Source organism: Pseudonaja textilis, chromosome 17, assembly GCF_049901715.1.
Source record: "Pseudonaja textilis isolate UNSWEBS1 chromosome 17, rPseTex1.2, whole genome shotgun sequence".
NCBI classification, from domain to species: domain Eukaryota; kingdom Metazoa; phylum Chordata; class Lepidosauria; order Squamata; family Elapidae; genus Pseudonaja; species Pseudonaja textilis.
Genome location: NC_142006.1, coordinates 7499220 through 7514044, shown reverse-complemented (window position 1 = coordinate 7514044; position 14825 = coordinate 7499220). Strand labels below are relative to the sequence as shown.

The following is a 14825-nucleotide window of genomic DNA, read 5'->3' as shown; positions in this document are numbered from 1 at the left end:
TGTGTGTGTGTGTGTCCGTCCGTGTGTGTGTCCACTAATCACCAGTGTCTGAATTGTTACCATCCTGGATCTAACATATCCTTAAGGGGACACAAGCAAAAACGTAATTAGCTGCACCCTAAGTCTTTTGAAGGGATGCCGTGGCTCAGCGGCTAAGACATTGAACTTGACGATCAGAAAAGTTCGGCAGTTCGAATCCCCAGCGCCGCATCACTGAGTGAGCTCCCCGTTCCTTGTCCCAGCAGCTTCTGCCAACCTAGCGGTTCAAAAGCGTGTAAAAAATGCAAGTAGAAAAATAGGGGCCCTATTGGTGGGAAGGGAACAGCGTTCCTCCGTGCGCCCTCGAAGTCCTTGAGTCCTGCCGGCCACATGACCACGGAGACATCCTCGGACAGCGCTGGCTCTTCTTCGGCTTTGTAACGGAGATCACCAGCGCCCCCTAGAGCCGGGAATGACTAACACGGATGTGCAAGGAGGGGAACCTTTACCCTTTACCTTTAAGTCTTTTGTGTTAGATTCCAAAGGTTTTCGAACATTTGCACCTAGCGTCCAGGGTTATCCGAGCACACCCTGTCCCCGGAAGTTGGGGTGGGTGCGTGGTTAGAACTGTCAACTTGGAAAGAGTTGCAAAGCTCATGTCCTTCGGGCTGGTGGTTTCAAAGAGTCTAGCCAAGTGGGAGAGGACTGATAACGGCAACGGAGCAGCTCTGTCTGAACTGATATGAACTTCGACTGTTTGGGGGAAACACTCTTGGCTCGGATGCAACAATAGGAAGCTTCGGTAGTAAGCATAAACGTGCCCTTGCGCACCAGTGCTTTCTGTGCAAGCTTTCTGTGCAAAACAAACTATAATAAATAAGTTCTGCAAGTCAAGGACTTCAAATGGAATCTATCCAAACCTCCAATTGTTGTAATTAATTTTATCTCTTTCTCTCTCTGTCTCTGTCTCTTTCCTTGTCTCTCCTTCTTTCTGTCCCTCTCTCTCTCTCTCTGTCTTTCCCTGTGTAAATCCCAAAAGAAGCCCCATCCTATCCCAAGCACTTAGGGCTTCCTGCCTAAGCAGCGGGGTGGACTAGAAGACCTCCAAGGTATCTTCCAACTCTGTCATTCTATATATTACACTTTTGCCGGTATCAAAACACCAAAGATGCTACACGGTCGAGAGGCATTTTGCCCATGTGACGTGATATCGTTCGGGGTTTGTTTTCAACACAGGAACTCTTTTTATCAAGATGGTGTAGAAAGTAAAGTTTTAAATCAAGAACATGTTCTGGCCAATTACAAGGCTAAGAAAGTCCATGTCAAAAGCCAACAGCAAAAGGGTGAGGAGAAGAAGAATCTTGAGCTTCAAGCTCAGATCTGCTGCACAGAAAACAGCTCCTCACCGAAGCAGAAGCGGATTATTATGACACTGAGTGAACTTGAAATTGGCCTAGCGGTTAAGGTGACCAGACTAGAAAGCGGGAGCTTGGGAATTCTAGTTCTGCCTTTGGGCCAGCCCAAGCACCTTGCCGGGCGGTTATTGTGGGGAAAATAGGAGGAAGGAAGGTGCGTTGGTTATTGGCACCGCCTCGAGTTACTTGTAAAAAAAATAATAAAGGCACGGCACAAAGAAACAAAATAAAAATAAATAACAAAACTTTCGGGAACTTGAAATTATGATCATGAAATTGAGTGAAACAACAGTACTAGAGAATTCCAGGTTTCCTGAATTTTATTATCCATCCTTTTCTCCCTCCCTCTCTCCCTCTCTCCCCCCCCCCCACCCAAGAGTAGGAAGGGAATTACTAGGAAAAAATGCAGGATTTTGTACTTTAAACCACTCCGCTTTGCTGTTGCTAATCACATTTCCTGTTTGCTTTATGATAAATAAAAGTTCATCAGCTTCCTTCACGGTGTACCTGCCCCAAAGCAGGAAGTAAACATGAATTCCCAATGAATTCTAGACAAAACATTTCTCTGCGTTTCATTTTGGTTCGATTGAACGTTTAACTCTCGCCAGAACAGATTTTATTTTAATATTCTGTTCCCATGGTTTTGATTGTTCCAGGCTTTCCCAGCGACCTTTTTCTATTATCTTTATTTCTTCTTTTTGTTTAAAAGAACAGCAGCTTCGTGATGCTGAAGGATATTCTATTTATTCATACCAAGAGGAACCAACCAACCGAGTCTTGTCTGTCAGGTGCCGAAAATACATCCGATGCAGGACAAGTAAGTAATTGAACAGGATGTCAACACGTAACTAATCTTGGCTGTTTTCCCAGGAGATGCCTGCAATTTTATCTGCTCAATTGCAACCAAATCATCTCATTTTAAGTCAACTTACAGGGTTTGGACATTTGTAGAATTCTTCGAATTCCTGGGATCCTGACAAATGTCCCAAAAAAAGAAGTGCACCTGTGCTTAGCTCGTTCTTGGGCAGGTAATAGTTTCTGGGGCTTTTTTTGTGGGGGAGAGGGGTGCTCCATCCGTGGAGGTTTTCAAGAAGCGACTGGACAACCATTTGTCCAGAATGGTATGGATGACCCTCAACTTACAACCGTTTCTTTAGGGACCAATTGGTCTTCCAGTGGGGCCCCCATCACCATAACTGAGTCCATTGAGCCTGTTGCTGGATGTCTCCTTCCTTCTTTTTTCTTCATCCACCTTTCCTTTCCTTCCTTCCTTCTTCCCATCCTTCTCTTTTCTTCATCCTCCTTTCCTTTCCTTCCTTCCTTCCTTCTTCCCATCCTTCCTTCTCTTGAGGTTATAAACATATTCAGTAATACTAATACGAATATCTTTATGAAAAAAAACACTTCTAAGAACCTTCCTTCCCCCCAATCTATACCTTCTCCTCCCTCCCTTCCTTCCCTTCCCTAATTCACACCAAAATATTTTCCATATCCCCTTTCTCCATCCTCCTTTCCTTTCCTTCCTTCCTCCTCCTCCTCCTTCCCTCCCTTCCAACAGGGCCTTCTCCAGAACCCCAGACCTTTTGCCTCCATCGACCCCACGGATGAGGTCCCACCTTCAACCACCCAACTTCTCCAGGGATCACTTGTCCCTCCCAGGGCTGCTGCTCCTCTTCCAAGAGACCCCCCCCCCCCGGGAATCCATCCCACCTTGGAGTGCGCTAGAAGGGGGAGACAAATCTCGCCCCCACCCCAACCCAGGCTGACCCCCACGAGGCTGGTGCCAAATTGCATGGGTCCTGTGCCCTGGCTGGGAGAGGAGAGAGGAGGGAAGAGGAGAGAGGAGGGGGGAAGAGGAGGGGAGGGGGGAGAGGAGGGGAGAGAGGAGGGGAGAGGAGGGGAGGGGAAGGGGAAATAGAGGAGGGGGCGTCCGTGCATGCAACCGCCCCCGCCCGGGGTTTGCAAAGCGGGCGAGCCGCCCTGGCCGAGCCTCCCTCCCTCCGCGCCAACGGCCGCCGCCGCCTCCGGCTGTTCCATTCCAACCGCTCCACCTCCCCCCGCCGCAGTTTCCCAAAGTTTTTTTTTTTTTTCCTCTTGCGCATTCGGGGCCTCATTTGCCTCTGCCCGCCCCTCGCGCCCCGCCATTGGCCGCCGGCGCCCGAGCCCGCGCGGGGACTGGGGAGGAGGCGCTGTCGCTCAAACGCCCGCCGCCCTCAGCGCTCGCCGTCAGCCTGAAAGCCTCGCCGCCGCTGCCGCCGCCGCCGCCGCCGCTTCTCGCCCAGCCCCGGAGAGCAGCCCCGGCGGTCCGCGGCGGCGGGGGCGGGGAGCCGCGGAGACTCCGTCCTTCCTTCCCGGGAGGGGGCCGCGCAGGTGGAGGGCGGGCAGGGGGCTCCCCTGGCCCGGCCGCCCCTCCCACCCTCACTCCGGCAGGTGAGGCAGCCAGGCGCGCGCCTCCCCCCTCCCTCCTGGGCCGCGCTTGACTGACAGGTGGGGAGGGTCCAATCCTCGCTCGAGACCCGGACCCGCCCCTCCTCTGAACCCCCCTCGCCGTTGCTGTCCCCCCCACCCTCGTCCTTGTCTGCGCGCAGCCTTTTGCAGGCGTGTCGTTGGTGCAGGTCTGTCTCTGCTCGCGCCCCCCCCCGCCCCTCACTCACCCACCCACCCCGAGGTGGGTCTGGCTTCTCTCCAGCATCCCTGGGGGGGGCAGGAAAGGGTCGCCGTGCCCTGGGGGAGGGCCGCCCCCCCCGTTGTATTTCAACCCCCCCCTTCCCGGGTGATTGAAGAGTGGCTTCTGAGTGGGGGGGTATGTGTGGGGAGGGCGGGGGGAGGGTCACTGGTGGGCTAGGGGGTCTTCTGGTTGGGTTGAGTTGGGTTGGGTTCAGTTCAGTTGGGTTGCATTGGGTTGAGTTGGGTTAGGTTGGGTTGGGTTAGGTTGGGTTGGCCACCCATCTCATTCAAGAGTTTCTGGATGGCTGACACCCAGAATGGTCTTCCTTCCTTCCTTCCTTCCTTCCTTCCTTCCTTCCTTCCTTCCCTCCCCCTCCCTTCCTTCCTTCCTTCCTTCCTTCCCTTCCCTTCCCTTCCCTTCCCTTCCTTCCTTATAATTCTTATGATGGTTGAATCAATCAATCAGAATAGGGCTAAAAGGGACCTCATAGATCATTTAGTCCAACCCTCCTGCTCAAGCAGGCAACCTGACACCCAACATATGTATGTTTGTATGTAAGTATATATGTTCTCCACCTGTGGCCTGCAGACCCCTGGGGACGGCCGTAATGTCATCACACAGGGTTCCTCAAGGGCTTGACGTGGGATGATTTCAATCTTGAGTCAAGGCTTGGTGGTCCATGGCCACAAGAGGTATTTATTTAAAGGGGGTCTGTGGTGAAGAAGAGCTTCAGAACCGCTGCTAGATTCTATTTCTTCTTCTTTTTGTATGGTGTCCTTAATATTATTTATGTTGTGTTGTGTTAATATTATTTCATTCATGTTATTAATATTATGGGTGTTGCCTCCGTCCAAGGCACTAGGCGGTTGGATCCTGAGCTCTTGGGGAGCATTTCAGGGTGTCAAGGTCAGGTGTGGCCTTTCTGTGCAGGGCTGGGAGTTTTGATGATTGTGATTTTTTGTTGTTGTTAACTGTGATGCAAATAGCTACCCATTTTCCCCCAGTGAACTCTGGCCTGGTTCACTGGGACTCTCCACTTCTGCCTGGACCTGTGTAATATTTGCAAGGCCAGACGTCGTAGATTTCGGTTTAAAGTTTGGGTGGGCAAGGCCTCTCCATCACTCCCTTGGCTTGGTGGGCTTCTGTCGAGAGTGGAATTGCTGTTTGCTTTGGTTGGTCACCCCTGTCATCCAAATGACTCTGGTTGGCTCTGAATAGCCATAAATATTATTGTATGTTCTAATTCTTCCTCCTCCTCCTCTATCATCCTCTTTCTTATTCTTCCTCCTCTATCATTCTCTATCATCTCCTTCTTCCCCTTCTCCTCCTCCCCTCCTCCTTTTTCTCCTTCTATTATTATTTTTATATTATTGTTGTTGTTGTTATTATTATAATGCCTGTGTTTGCTTTTGTTGCACCTGTCTATGCAGTCAGATCATAGAGACCATCCCTCTGTGGTTTTACTTCTAACCCCCAACTTATAACAATTCATTTAGTGACTGTTGAAAGTTACGACACTGAAAATGTGACTTACGGCCATTACCGCTTCCACCGTGGTCACATGATCAGAATTTGGATGCTGGACAAGTAATTCATATTTATGACGGTCTCAGCATCGTTCCCCCCTCCACCCCACCCCACCCCCCTAGTCACATGATTTGGCAATCTTCTTGACAAGCACTGTCAACGGGGAAGCCAGATTCCCTTAACAACCTTGTGACTCACTTAATGTCTGCAGTGCTCCCCCTAACCTCTGTGGCAAGCAAGGTCGGAAGATGGGAACAAAACTCACTCAACCCGTGTCCTCCCTTAGCCACGGAAATGTGCTCAGTTGTGGTCGTAAGTCAAGGAATAGCTCTATTGCAGGAGTCTTCAAACTTGACAGCTTTAAAGATTTGAGGACTTCAACTCCCACGTTCCCTGCCTTGAGACCTTTGTAAGAATAATAAGGGCAGAATAGGTTACAGGTAAACAGATTAGATCAGAATACATCAAATTGTCAGCCACGCCTCATTTATCTGTCCATCCCAATGAGCTTCCTGTGAATTTTATAGCTAAAATAGTTTCCCTACACTTCCTCAGTGAGATTCCAAAAGTGACAAAAATCTGTTTTTTTTTTCCAAATCGAAAGAGTGGGAGGCCTATATATTTTTTCTTAATGTATTCTGGGCACCTCATTCCCTGTTCTCCCTGAATCTACCTGTATGTGGTAACAAGTCATCTGTTTGTGTGATATTGGATTTAAGTCCATGGCCTATATCTGTTTCTTTTTTTTAAAAAAAAATTGTCCCCATCTGTTGATTGGTTTGGTGCCTTGAGAAATCGTGGGCCCTTCCTCACTGGAGGTTTTCAAGAAGAGACTAGGCAGTCACCTACCTGAGGTTCTCATTCTTGAGCATAGGGCTGGACTAGAAGACCTCTAAGGTCCCTTCCAGTTTCATTTCTATCCTATCCTATCCTATTCTTCATTTATTCTATTCTATTCTTCATCCATTCCATTCTGTTCTTCCCTTCCCTTCCCTTCTATTTTCTGTTCTATTCTATTCTATTTTTTATTCTATTCTATTCTACTCCTGTTCTATTCTCATTTGTGTCAAAATAGCTAAGGAGTGCATTTCATATTTGGCTCAATTCTAGAGAGAGTTCTCCTAGGACTGTAAAAAAAAATAATTTCACCTTTGACAGGTGGAGCCTTATTGTTCATTTCAGCTGATTAATAAGTTATACATCCCATATTATACAGTGCAACAAACCTGGATTAAAGATTAATAGGAATGGAAACGACATGAAAATACAATAAGGTTCAGTTATATAAAAATACAGTACAGCATGAAACTGCATGGCTGGGTCCTTGGTACTGTGCTGAGCTTGGTGAGTTTTCTTGCAGACGTTTCATTACCCAACTGGGTAGTACCATCAGTGCTAGAAGGTAGTGGGTTTTGTGGCATGGAAGAAGAGGAGGACTGTGGGGTCCTTGGTGCTCTCTGATCTTGGTGGTTTTCTTACAGACATTTCATTACCAGACTAGTAACATCATCAGTGCAAGCCATGGCAGTAAATAATGTTCTAATAAATTCATGTTCTAATTTATTTCTCTTTATATAAATATATATATATAAATTTCCCTGAAGTAGACCGATGAAAGGGAATAATAAGTATGTTTGGTGTTATTGACCCAAGGAAAACCACATTATTCATGTATTTATTTATTTTTTTGTATTTTCATGGCCATTCAACGAGCATTGAGTCAGCTTTTCATCTGTTTTATTTCCAGGATGCATGAATTTACATTTTCTTATTTGGTTTCTAACATGAGTCAGCAGAATGTGGTGGAATTGTTATTTCTACCAAATGTTTGCCATGCTGACTGATACGTTAACTTTGTGTCATTCCCGTGAGTAATAGTAATACTATGTTTCACCTATTGTTGGCAAAAAGTATGGGAACAACATAGAGACAAACTTACAAAGGAAAACAACAAAACAAAACACACACACACACACACACACACACACACACACAGAGGGTATTTGTTAGGGGGACTGACAGCCTCTTAAAGTGTTGGCTTGACTGCTTTGCTTAGACAATATGAGATCATTGCTGTTGTACTCATATTTTATGGCCTTTTCAAGAGTCAGAGAGGTCCAGGTGGATTAAGAGGAGCCTTTCGAAACTGTAGAAATGTAACTGCTTCCATTTGCACTGTTATTCTGCGATTCGTTTTGTACACCTAGGCCGTCCCAGACTTACAACCATTCTTTAGAGACAACAACGGCACTGGGGGAAAAAATGAGCCATTCCTCCCGCTTACGACCATCGTAGCATCCCATGGTCAAATGACCAAAGTTTGGTCACTTGGCAAAACCGTCATGGATCTGTGATGCTTCCCATCCGGCTTTCGGCAGACAAAGTCAATGCAGGAAGCTGGATTCGCTCAACAGCCCCGTTACTCGCTTAAGAACCACAGTGATTCACTTAACGGCCGTGGCAAAAGGGCCGTAACATTGGGGGCCCCCGACTCACTTAACAATTGCTTTGTTTAACCCCGGGAGTTCTGGTCCCCCTCAGTTTGTTTCAGTCGGGGAACCTTTCGATGTGTTTCCTTAAGGCAACAGAAAGAATTCAGATTTTATTGAGTGGTTGCAATGGTATTTTGCAACGGCTGGAATTTAACCCTATTGGCTTCCATTTGTGTGTGTCTGTGTGTGTGTCTATTGATTGCACGTTTGAAAAGAAGACGTTGTGGTAGGCCTTTAATTGTGCTCGTGCTTAAAGAGACCAGTCAGATGAAATTTTAATGGGAGGTGCAGTTTCCAGCTTGCCAGAATTGGCACTCAAAACATCTTGAATTCAATGCACCCATATATCTATATATATATACTGTAAAGAGCCTTGGAATGAGCTTTGGGATAAACCATTTATAAATTGTTTAAAAAGCAATGGGAGGCAGGGTGTTGATAGCCCATTTAGTTCCTGTGCTTGTGGACAAGAAAAGCTGCCTAAGTATAGTTTGGGAAGGAGCATTTAATTTAAGGTTTTGTCAAATCGCGTGGTTTTAAGGTTGAACGCCTTGCAGTCTGCAGGCGACGGACACCACATTTGGTAGGATCATTAGGAATTTGTATATATTATTTGCGGTGCCCAAAATAGCATCAGTAGGAGGTGCACTGCAGAGCTTCAAATAATCACAGCTAGCATTTTGAAATGTGTGTATGCGTGAATCGATTGAAGATTTATGTGGTCTCCTGGAGTCTCCTAAGATGGAATGGAAGGGGAGGGAAGGAAAGGAAAGGGAAGGGAAGGGAAGGGAAGGGGAGGGGAGGGGGGGGGAGGGAAGGGAAGGGAGCTGGGAAGAAGAGAGAGGGAGGAAAGAAATGGGAAGAGGAGGAAGGGAAGGAAGGAAATGAGAAGGAGAGAGAGGGTAGAAGGAAGGAAGGAATGGGAAGAAGAAGGAAGGGAAGGAAGGAGATGGAAAGGAGGGAGAGGGTGGAAGGAAGGAAGATGGGAAGAGGAGGAAGGGAAGGAAATACATATACCACCGTAGTAAGCTTTGATATGCAAGAGAATGGTTGATATTTGCTGACAAGGCACCTGTTTTATAAGTGTCATTTTAAAGCCCATCATTTTGAATTATTAGTTGTGAATTCAGGGGTGTTTAAGTAAGGTGGGGAAGCTGAACATTGCAGATTTTTGTCTGAATTGAGTTTCATTGAGTCTTCCTGTTGTGGGGCAGTGGAACAGTGGCCAGATTTTCTCCCTTTGAATATAGAGTCTGATAACTAGAGGAATCGGAGCCGTACATTTCATACCTCGACATCCCTGTGATTTGTGAAATAAATTGCCTGTCAGGTTGAAGATAAGTTACTCGGTTTGGGGGGGGAAAAAGCAAAGCCCCGTATTTGTGTTTTCAGGGTAATGTATAATATCGAAACAAAACGGCGAGTGACCATCACTCCCAGCACCGTTGTTGGGCTGTTGTTTTGCACAACCCTTTGTATTTCTGAAGAATTGAGGCCCATCATGAAAAGCTAAGGCTACCTGAATGACTTCACGCCACGAATATTGTGAAATATTATTACCATCCGTGGAATTTCACGGTCTGCCGCGCGAGCCAATAGAACAGCATGTTTTAACACGACCAATTTTGCAACGGGGAAACGTTCTCTTGTGTAAAGGAGCAGCTAAAACCTGGCCATAAAAATAAAAAAATAAAAAAATAATGCAATGGATCCTAGAACTGCCATCATGCCCGGAAATATCTACAAGCCAAAAATCCCTGAATGATCCATAAAGCTGAAATTTGGATTAATCTTCCTGCTGAGTTCATTTACTCGGAAATCACCAAGGAATTTGGGTTAACTTTTTTTTTTCCCTCCTCAGAAAGAGTTGAGGATGCTGTGAGTTATAACTGGCTTTATTTCTTTTTTTTTTTTAATTTAAATTTGTGTGTGGGGAGCGGAGTTGGACTAGATGACCTACAAGGTCCCTTCCGACTCTGTTAATTTACAATCTATAATAATAAACCGACAGAAATGTATTCATTGGAGATTGCAGTGGGACTGAAGAAAGTTGTTTAATTGCGTTTAGAAGCTTCTCTCTTCTTCAGGGCACTTGTTCAGTGCTCCTCAACTTACAACCCATTCGTTTAGCAATGGCTCAAAGTTACAACGGCCCAGAAAAAAAGGGACCTTTTTCCCGCCTGCAACGGTTGCGATCAAGGTGATCGAAATTTGGACGATGGGCAACTGGCATGTACTTGGTTGGCGTGACTCCCTCTTGTGACAACTTGACCAGCAAAGCCAATGAGGATTCAACAACCTTGTTGCCAACATAACAGCTACAGGGAGGATTCACCTTAACCATCAAGGCCACAAAGGCCATAAAACAACCTCACTGAAGCCATTGTCTCGCTTAGCGATGGAAGTATTGGCCTCTGTTGTGGCCGTCAAGTCGAGGACTACCTGTCCCTGCAGTTGTGGGTGATTTGAACTCCCTCCTCCTTCTCCTCCCTTCCTTTTGGCAATTCTCAGAACTACTATGTAGGATGCTACTATGCTTGCTAGAATAATAGAAGGAGATATTGATCCTCTAAGCGCTTCCTTGTGGAATCGATACTTCAAAGGGCCTGGAGCCATTCAGAGTCGTTAAATAGATGATGTGATCCCGTTGGGCAATATAAATGTAGATTAATTGTTGTTTATGGCCCTAACGTTGATACACACCTGAGCTTTGCAGCTACGATTAAACTAGCCACAAAGTACCTAGGAATATTATACAGATCCAGAACTGCTTTGCTGGAACGGATGACTGAACCCTATCTGGATGCTTGGCACCGCGTCACCGATGGGCGGCCTTGGGGGAGATAAATTCAAGAAGGCCACACCTGGGTACAGTTTTGGTTCCCATGCTTGTGATAGTGTTGAGACTCTGGAAAGGGTGCAGAGAAGAGCAACCAGGAGGATTAGAGGTGTGGAGGCTAAAACGTAACGATGAACGGTCGCAGGAACTGGGCCTGGCTAGTCTAGGGGCTGCCATAGAGAGGAGGAAGGGCTCAACGTACTTTCCAAAGCACCTGAATGAATTGCCGTAAGTCGAGGATTTCTTCAAAGGGAGTCTCTACCTGTCACTCTTCCCCCGAATGCTAAAAATAGCAACGGCGAACCTAACGTGCATATCCTACATTGAATAAAGGAAAATACTCAATTTAACGGAGTTTGTCGCAGCCGAAGACAGCTGTCTGCAGAAAACCCCGTTCTCTTCGGCTCGAATAAACAGGAAGATTCAAGTGGATGATTTGAAACCTCGGTGCAAGCAAGCCATTCTTCGGGCACCTGGGCAGCTCTCAAAAGGAGAAGCTCCATTTCCACAGTTCACCGCTTTAGAAAAACATCCCTTTCTTAGCAGCTGCTCTCACTGTGCTATTCATAGAGCAACTGCTGACTCTCGCCGATCTGCCGCTGTCGCCATAAATCTGTATTTTCAAGCTGCCGGACCCAAGCGGCCTGAGGTTGCAATTTTAAAGGGGAAAATACCATATATCAGGGCGATCTGCTTATGCCCGGCCTTAATAATACCGCTTTATAATGCCTTAGTGAGGCCACACTTGGAATACTGCATCCAGTTTTGGTCGCCAAGATGTAAAAAGAGACTCTGGAAAGTGTGCAGAGAAGAGCCACAAAGAGGGTTAGGGGACTGGAGGATGAAGCATGCAAACAGCGGTTGCCAGAACTGGGTATGTCTAGTCTGATGGAAAGAAGGACTAGGGGAGACAGGATAGCAGGATATTCCAATATCTGAGGGGCTGCCCCAAAGAAGAGGGAGTCAAGCTATTCTCCAAAACACCTGAAGGCAGGACAAGAAGCAACGGGTGGAAACTAATCAGAGAAAAAATTGAAGAGAAACTTTTGACAGTGAGAACAATTAACCAGTAGAAGCCTCCAGAAGTTATGGATGCTCCCATCACTGGAGGTTTTCAAGAAGAGATTGGACAACCATTTGTCTGAAATGGTGTCTCCTGCCTTGAGCAAAGGGTTGGACTAGAAGACCTCCAAGGTCCCTTCCAATTCTGCTATCCTATTCTATCCTATCCTATCCTACTCTACTCTACTCTACTCTACTCTACTCTACTCTACTCTACTCTACTCTACTCTACCCTACCTCCTCTCGCCTTCCTTCCCTTAACCCTACCCTAATTCCCTAGAAAGCTTTTTTAAAAAATATTTGGGCAGCTCTGGCTGCTACGTCATAATTTCTCCCTCGCTCTGAACTCCTTGCTGTTCCAACCCCAGGTAGGCCGCCAATTTTTCGATCTCTTCCAAACCTTTGCAAACGTTAAAAACATCGGCCTCCAGCACCACCGTCACCGTCTCTCTGGAAGAGCATTCTTCCCTTTGAACGATGACGGTGTACCTGTCGGACAATAGAAACGTTGCTCGATCAACGATGTGATTGCTGGCATAGTGTTCGATGCCCGCCTTCTGCAGAAAGTCCTCCATGGTTGCCTTTTCCCGCCCCGCGGTGGTCAAGTCTAGGCGGAGATGGGCTGCTAGGTAGGCGGCGACCTCGCTCTCGCCAACTAACTCGGTGAAGGTGGAACTAACTTTTGGACGTTCGGATTGCAAATCCGCTGCCTCCGAATCAAGCTGTTGATCCTGGATTTTGAGCAGAGCTCGCAGCTCGTCTAGATTCTGCCTTGATGGCTTCCCACAGGCAGGAGCATTGTCCTGCTGGACGTTGTTGGCCGTCTTCTGGCACAAGGTTTCCTCTGGATCAGCAGCTTTTTCCTTGACTTGTTCCTCAAGCTTTTCTTGGGTTCCTCCCTCCTGAGCTTCTACTATGAGGAACCACTCTTGATCCCTTCGACTGAGCCACAATCCAGCCATTGCTAGATCATCCGAAGCTGTGTCATAATAATGGTTCTCCTGAGCAACTCCGTCCACGTATTTGGCCCCGGCCATCAGCAGTTTAGCCATACTATCTTCCGTTAGCCAAAACTTTTGCTTCAGCTGGACTTGGGGTGTCTGGAGAATTCCCCTTCGGGCTTCCATGTTCCTGGAAAACCGAAAATATACTGCAATAAGGATTTATTATTATTATTATTATTATTATTATTATTTTTTAAGGGAGCGGGGTTGCTACAGTAAACAGCCAAGAATGGGGAGAATCAGAGGATTACTTTTAGTGAGTGCTTGTTTTACCTCTCCAGAAGACGAATGAATATATGTATTTAAACCATTTATATCTTTATTTATTTGTGCAATTTATCTTGCCGCCTATTCGCTCATAATGACTCAAGGTGGCTTACCGAATATAGCTGCCCATGGTATGTTAATCTCTGGTCATCTCAAAAACTACTTGAAACACTGTTCAAGGAAGGCATAATTTTTCGTTCTTGGGAAATTTCTAGCCGTCTATGAAATTGTGGGGTCCTTGGTGCTCTCTGAGCTTGGTTGTTTTCTTGCAGACCTTTTGTTGCCTAACTGGAGAATATCATCAGTGCTAGAAGGGAGTAGGGTTTGAGGAGGAGGGAGGGGAGGAGGAGGAAGAGGAGAAATTAGCGGTCCTTGGTGCTCTCTGAGCTTGGTGGTTTTCTTGCAGACGTTTCGTGACCCAACTAGGGAACATCTTGAGAGTTATGGTGATACCCTTCCAGAGTTTTACATACGGTGTGCATGCTAAAGTCACAAGTTGGGAGCAGGGATACATTCCCATTTAAATAAACATAGGAACAAATAATTTTAAAGTCACCCACCTTGTGTTTCTTCCCAAGATTTAAAGAAGGCGGGTCTTGAGGCTGAAGCTTTCGTAATTGTTATTGTTATTTTTATTTTTCCCCTCAATTCGGTTTCGTAAGGGTGTGAAATAGAATTTTTCTTCCTGGTGGCTCTCCTTCAAAGCAACCTCCGTATACCTCACTTTGTTTATTATGAATGGCTGCTTAGGATGACCATGACAACAATGGACGTAGCAACAGCTTGCAGTTACTATTGGTGGAAACGTCATGAGGGATTGTGTTGCTGCAAAGAGCTTTTTAGCCTTCTCTGTAATTTATGGTAACCATGCCTTGCTCAAGTTAGCTGTCACAACAAACCTAAGCAGAATGCACAACCAAACTATTGATTCGTTCCAAGTTCCAGGATGGTCTGTATTTAATGCCGGTGTTTTAGAGCCTACCTAAATATGCCGGCCCCTGAGAATGATTCCCAACCGAGCTGAAGATGGCGAAGAATTCACCTGGATTCAGGATAGCTTTTTGGGGTGGGTCTTGTGGAATTTCTCGCGGTGAATAGATGAGCTCCATCCTCACAGTTAAACAGGAAAGGCTGCCAGTTGACAAGGAACATTAAGGTAGATCATAGAGTGCGTTCAGTCCTGTTCATTTTTTACAGAAATTTGCAATGTGAGGTTTGCTAAAAATGTATTAAGGGAATAAACGCGGTGTTCTATTTTTCTGGGTGGGAAAAAAATAAATAAATCTCCAACCTGGATTGCTTTTTTTTTTTTAAAAAAAAGACTGTTCAGCGGTTTGCAATTTCTTTCTTTGGCTTAGATTGCCCAAGGGAACGATTGTGAAAAAGCCGATTTGCCAATGATCAACCGTTTACTAAGTAGTCCAGGGGAGGCAACCATTAAAGCAGGAAATTTGAATCATGGTTTTTAGCAAAATTAATAATTTGGTTGGAGGATTTCGTCAAAGGCTTCCCCCGTGACAGATGACATCGGGTTAGGCGGTTTTGAGACGGGAAAACCTAGGCAAGGCATAG

General features: G+C 46.2%; 2 protein-coding genes across 7 annotated transcripts in view; one reads left to right on the top strand and one right to left on the bottom strand.

Moving 5' to 3' along the window:
* Positions 1-1992: 1992 nt before the first annotated feature.
* Positions 1993-14825, top strand: part of RALGPS1 (Ral GEF with PH domain and SH3 binding motif 1) — an 89876-nt gene continuing 77043 nt past the window's right edge. For 2 of the 6 annotated variants that reach the window (XM_087914759.1, XM_087914757.1), the window contains exon 1: positions 3623-3824. The gene's annotated coding sequence lies outside the window, so the exon portion shown is untranslated. Of the gene's footprint in view, positions 2212-3615; positions 3825-4182; positions 4198-14825 lie in introns of those variants that run through there. The other 4 variants (XM_087914758.1, XM_087914755.1, XM_087914753.1 and 1 more) reach the window with 4 other exon arrangements.
* Positions 10118-13959, bottom strand: LOC113443984 (uncharacterized). Its single transcript, XM_026712532.2, has 2 exons — positions 13814-13959; positions 10118-13113 (listed from the first exon to the last, which is right to left on the bottom strand). Exon 2 carries the CDS (start codon positions 13107-13109, stop codon positions 12300-12302), a length of 810 nt encoding a protein of 269 aa, XP_026568317.2. The 5' UTR covers positions 13110-13113; positions 13814-13959; the 3' UTR covers positions 10118-12299.

Excerpts from the sequence above, each read along its gene's own strand:
- LOC113443984 (XM_026712532.2), bottom strand. The coding sequence starts at position 13,109 with ATGGAAGCCCGAAGGGGAATTCTCCAGACACCCCAAGTCCAGCTGAAG.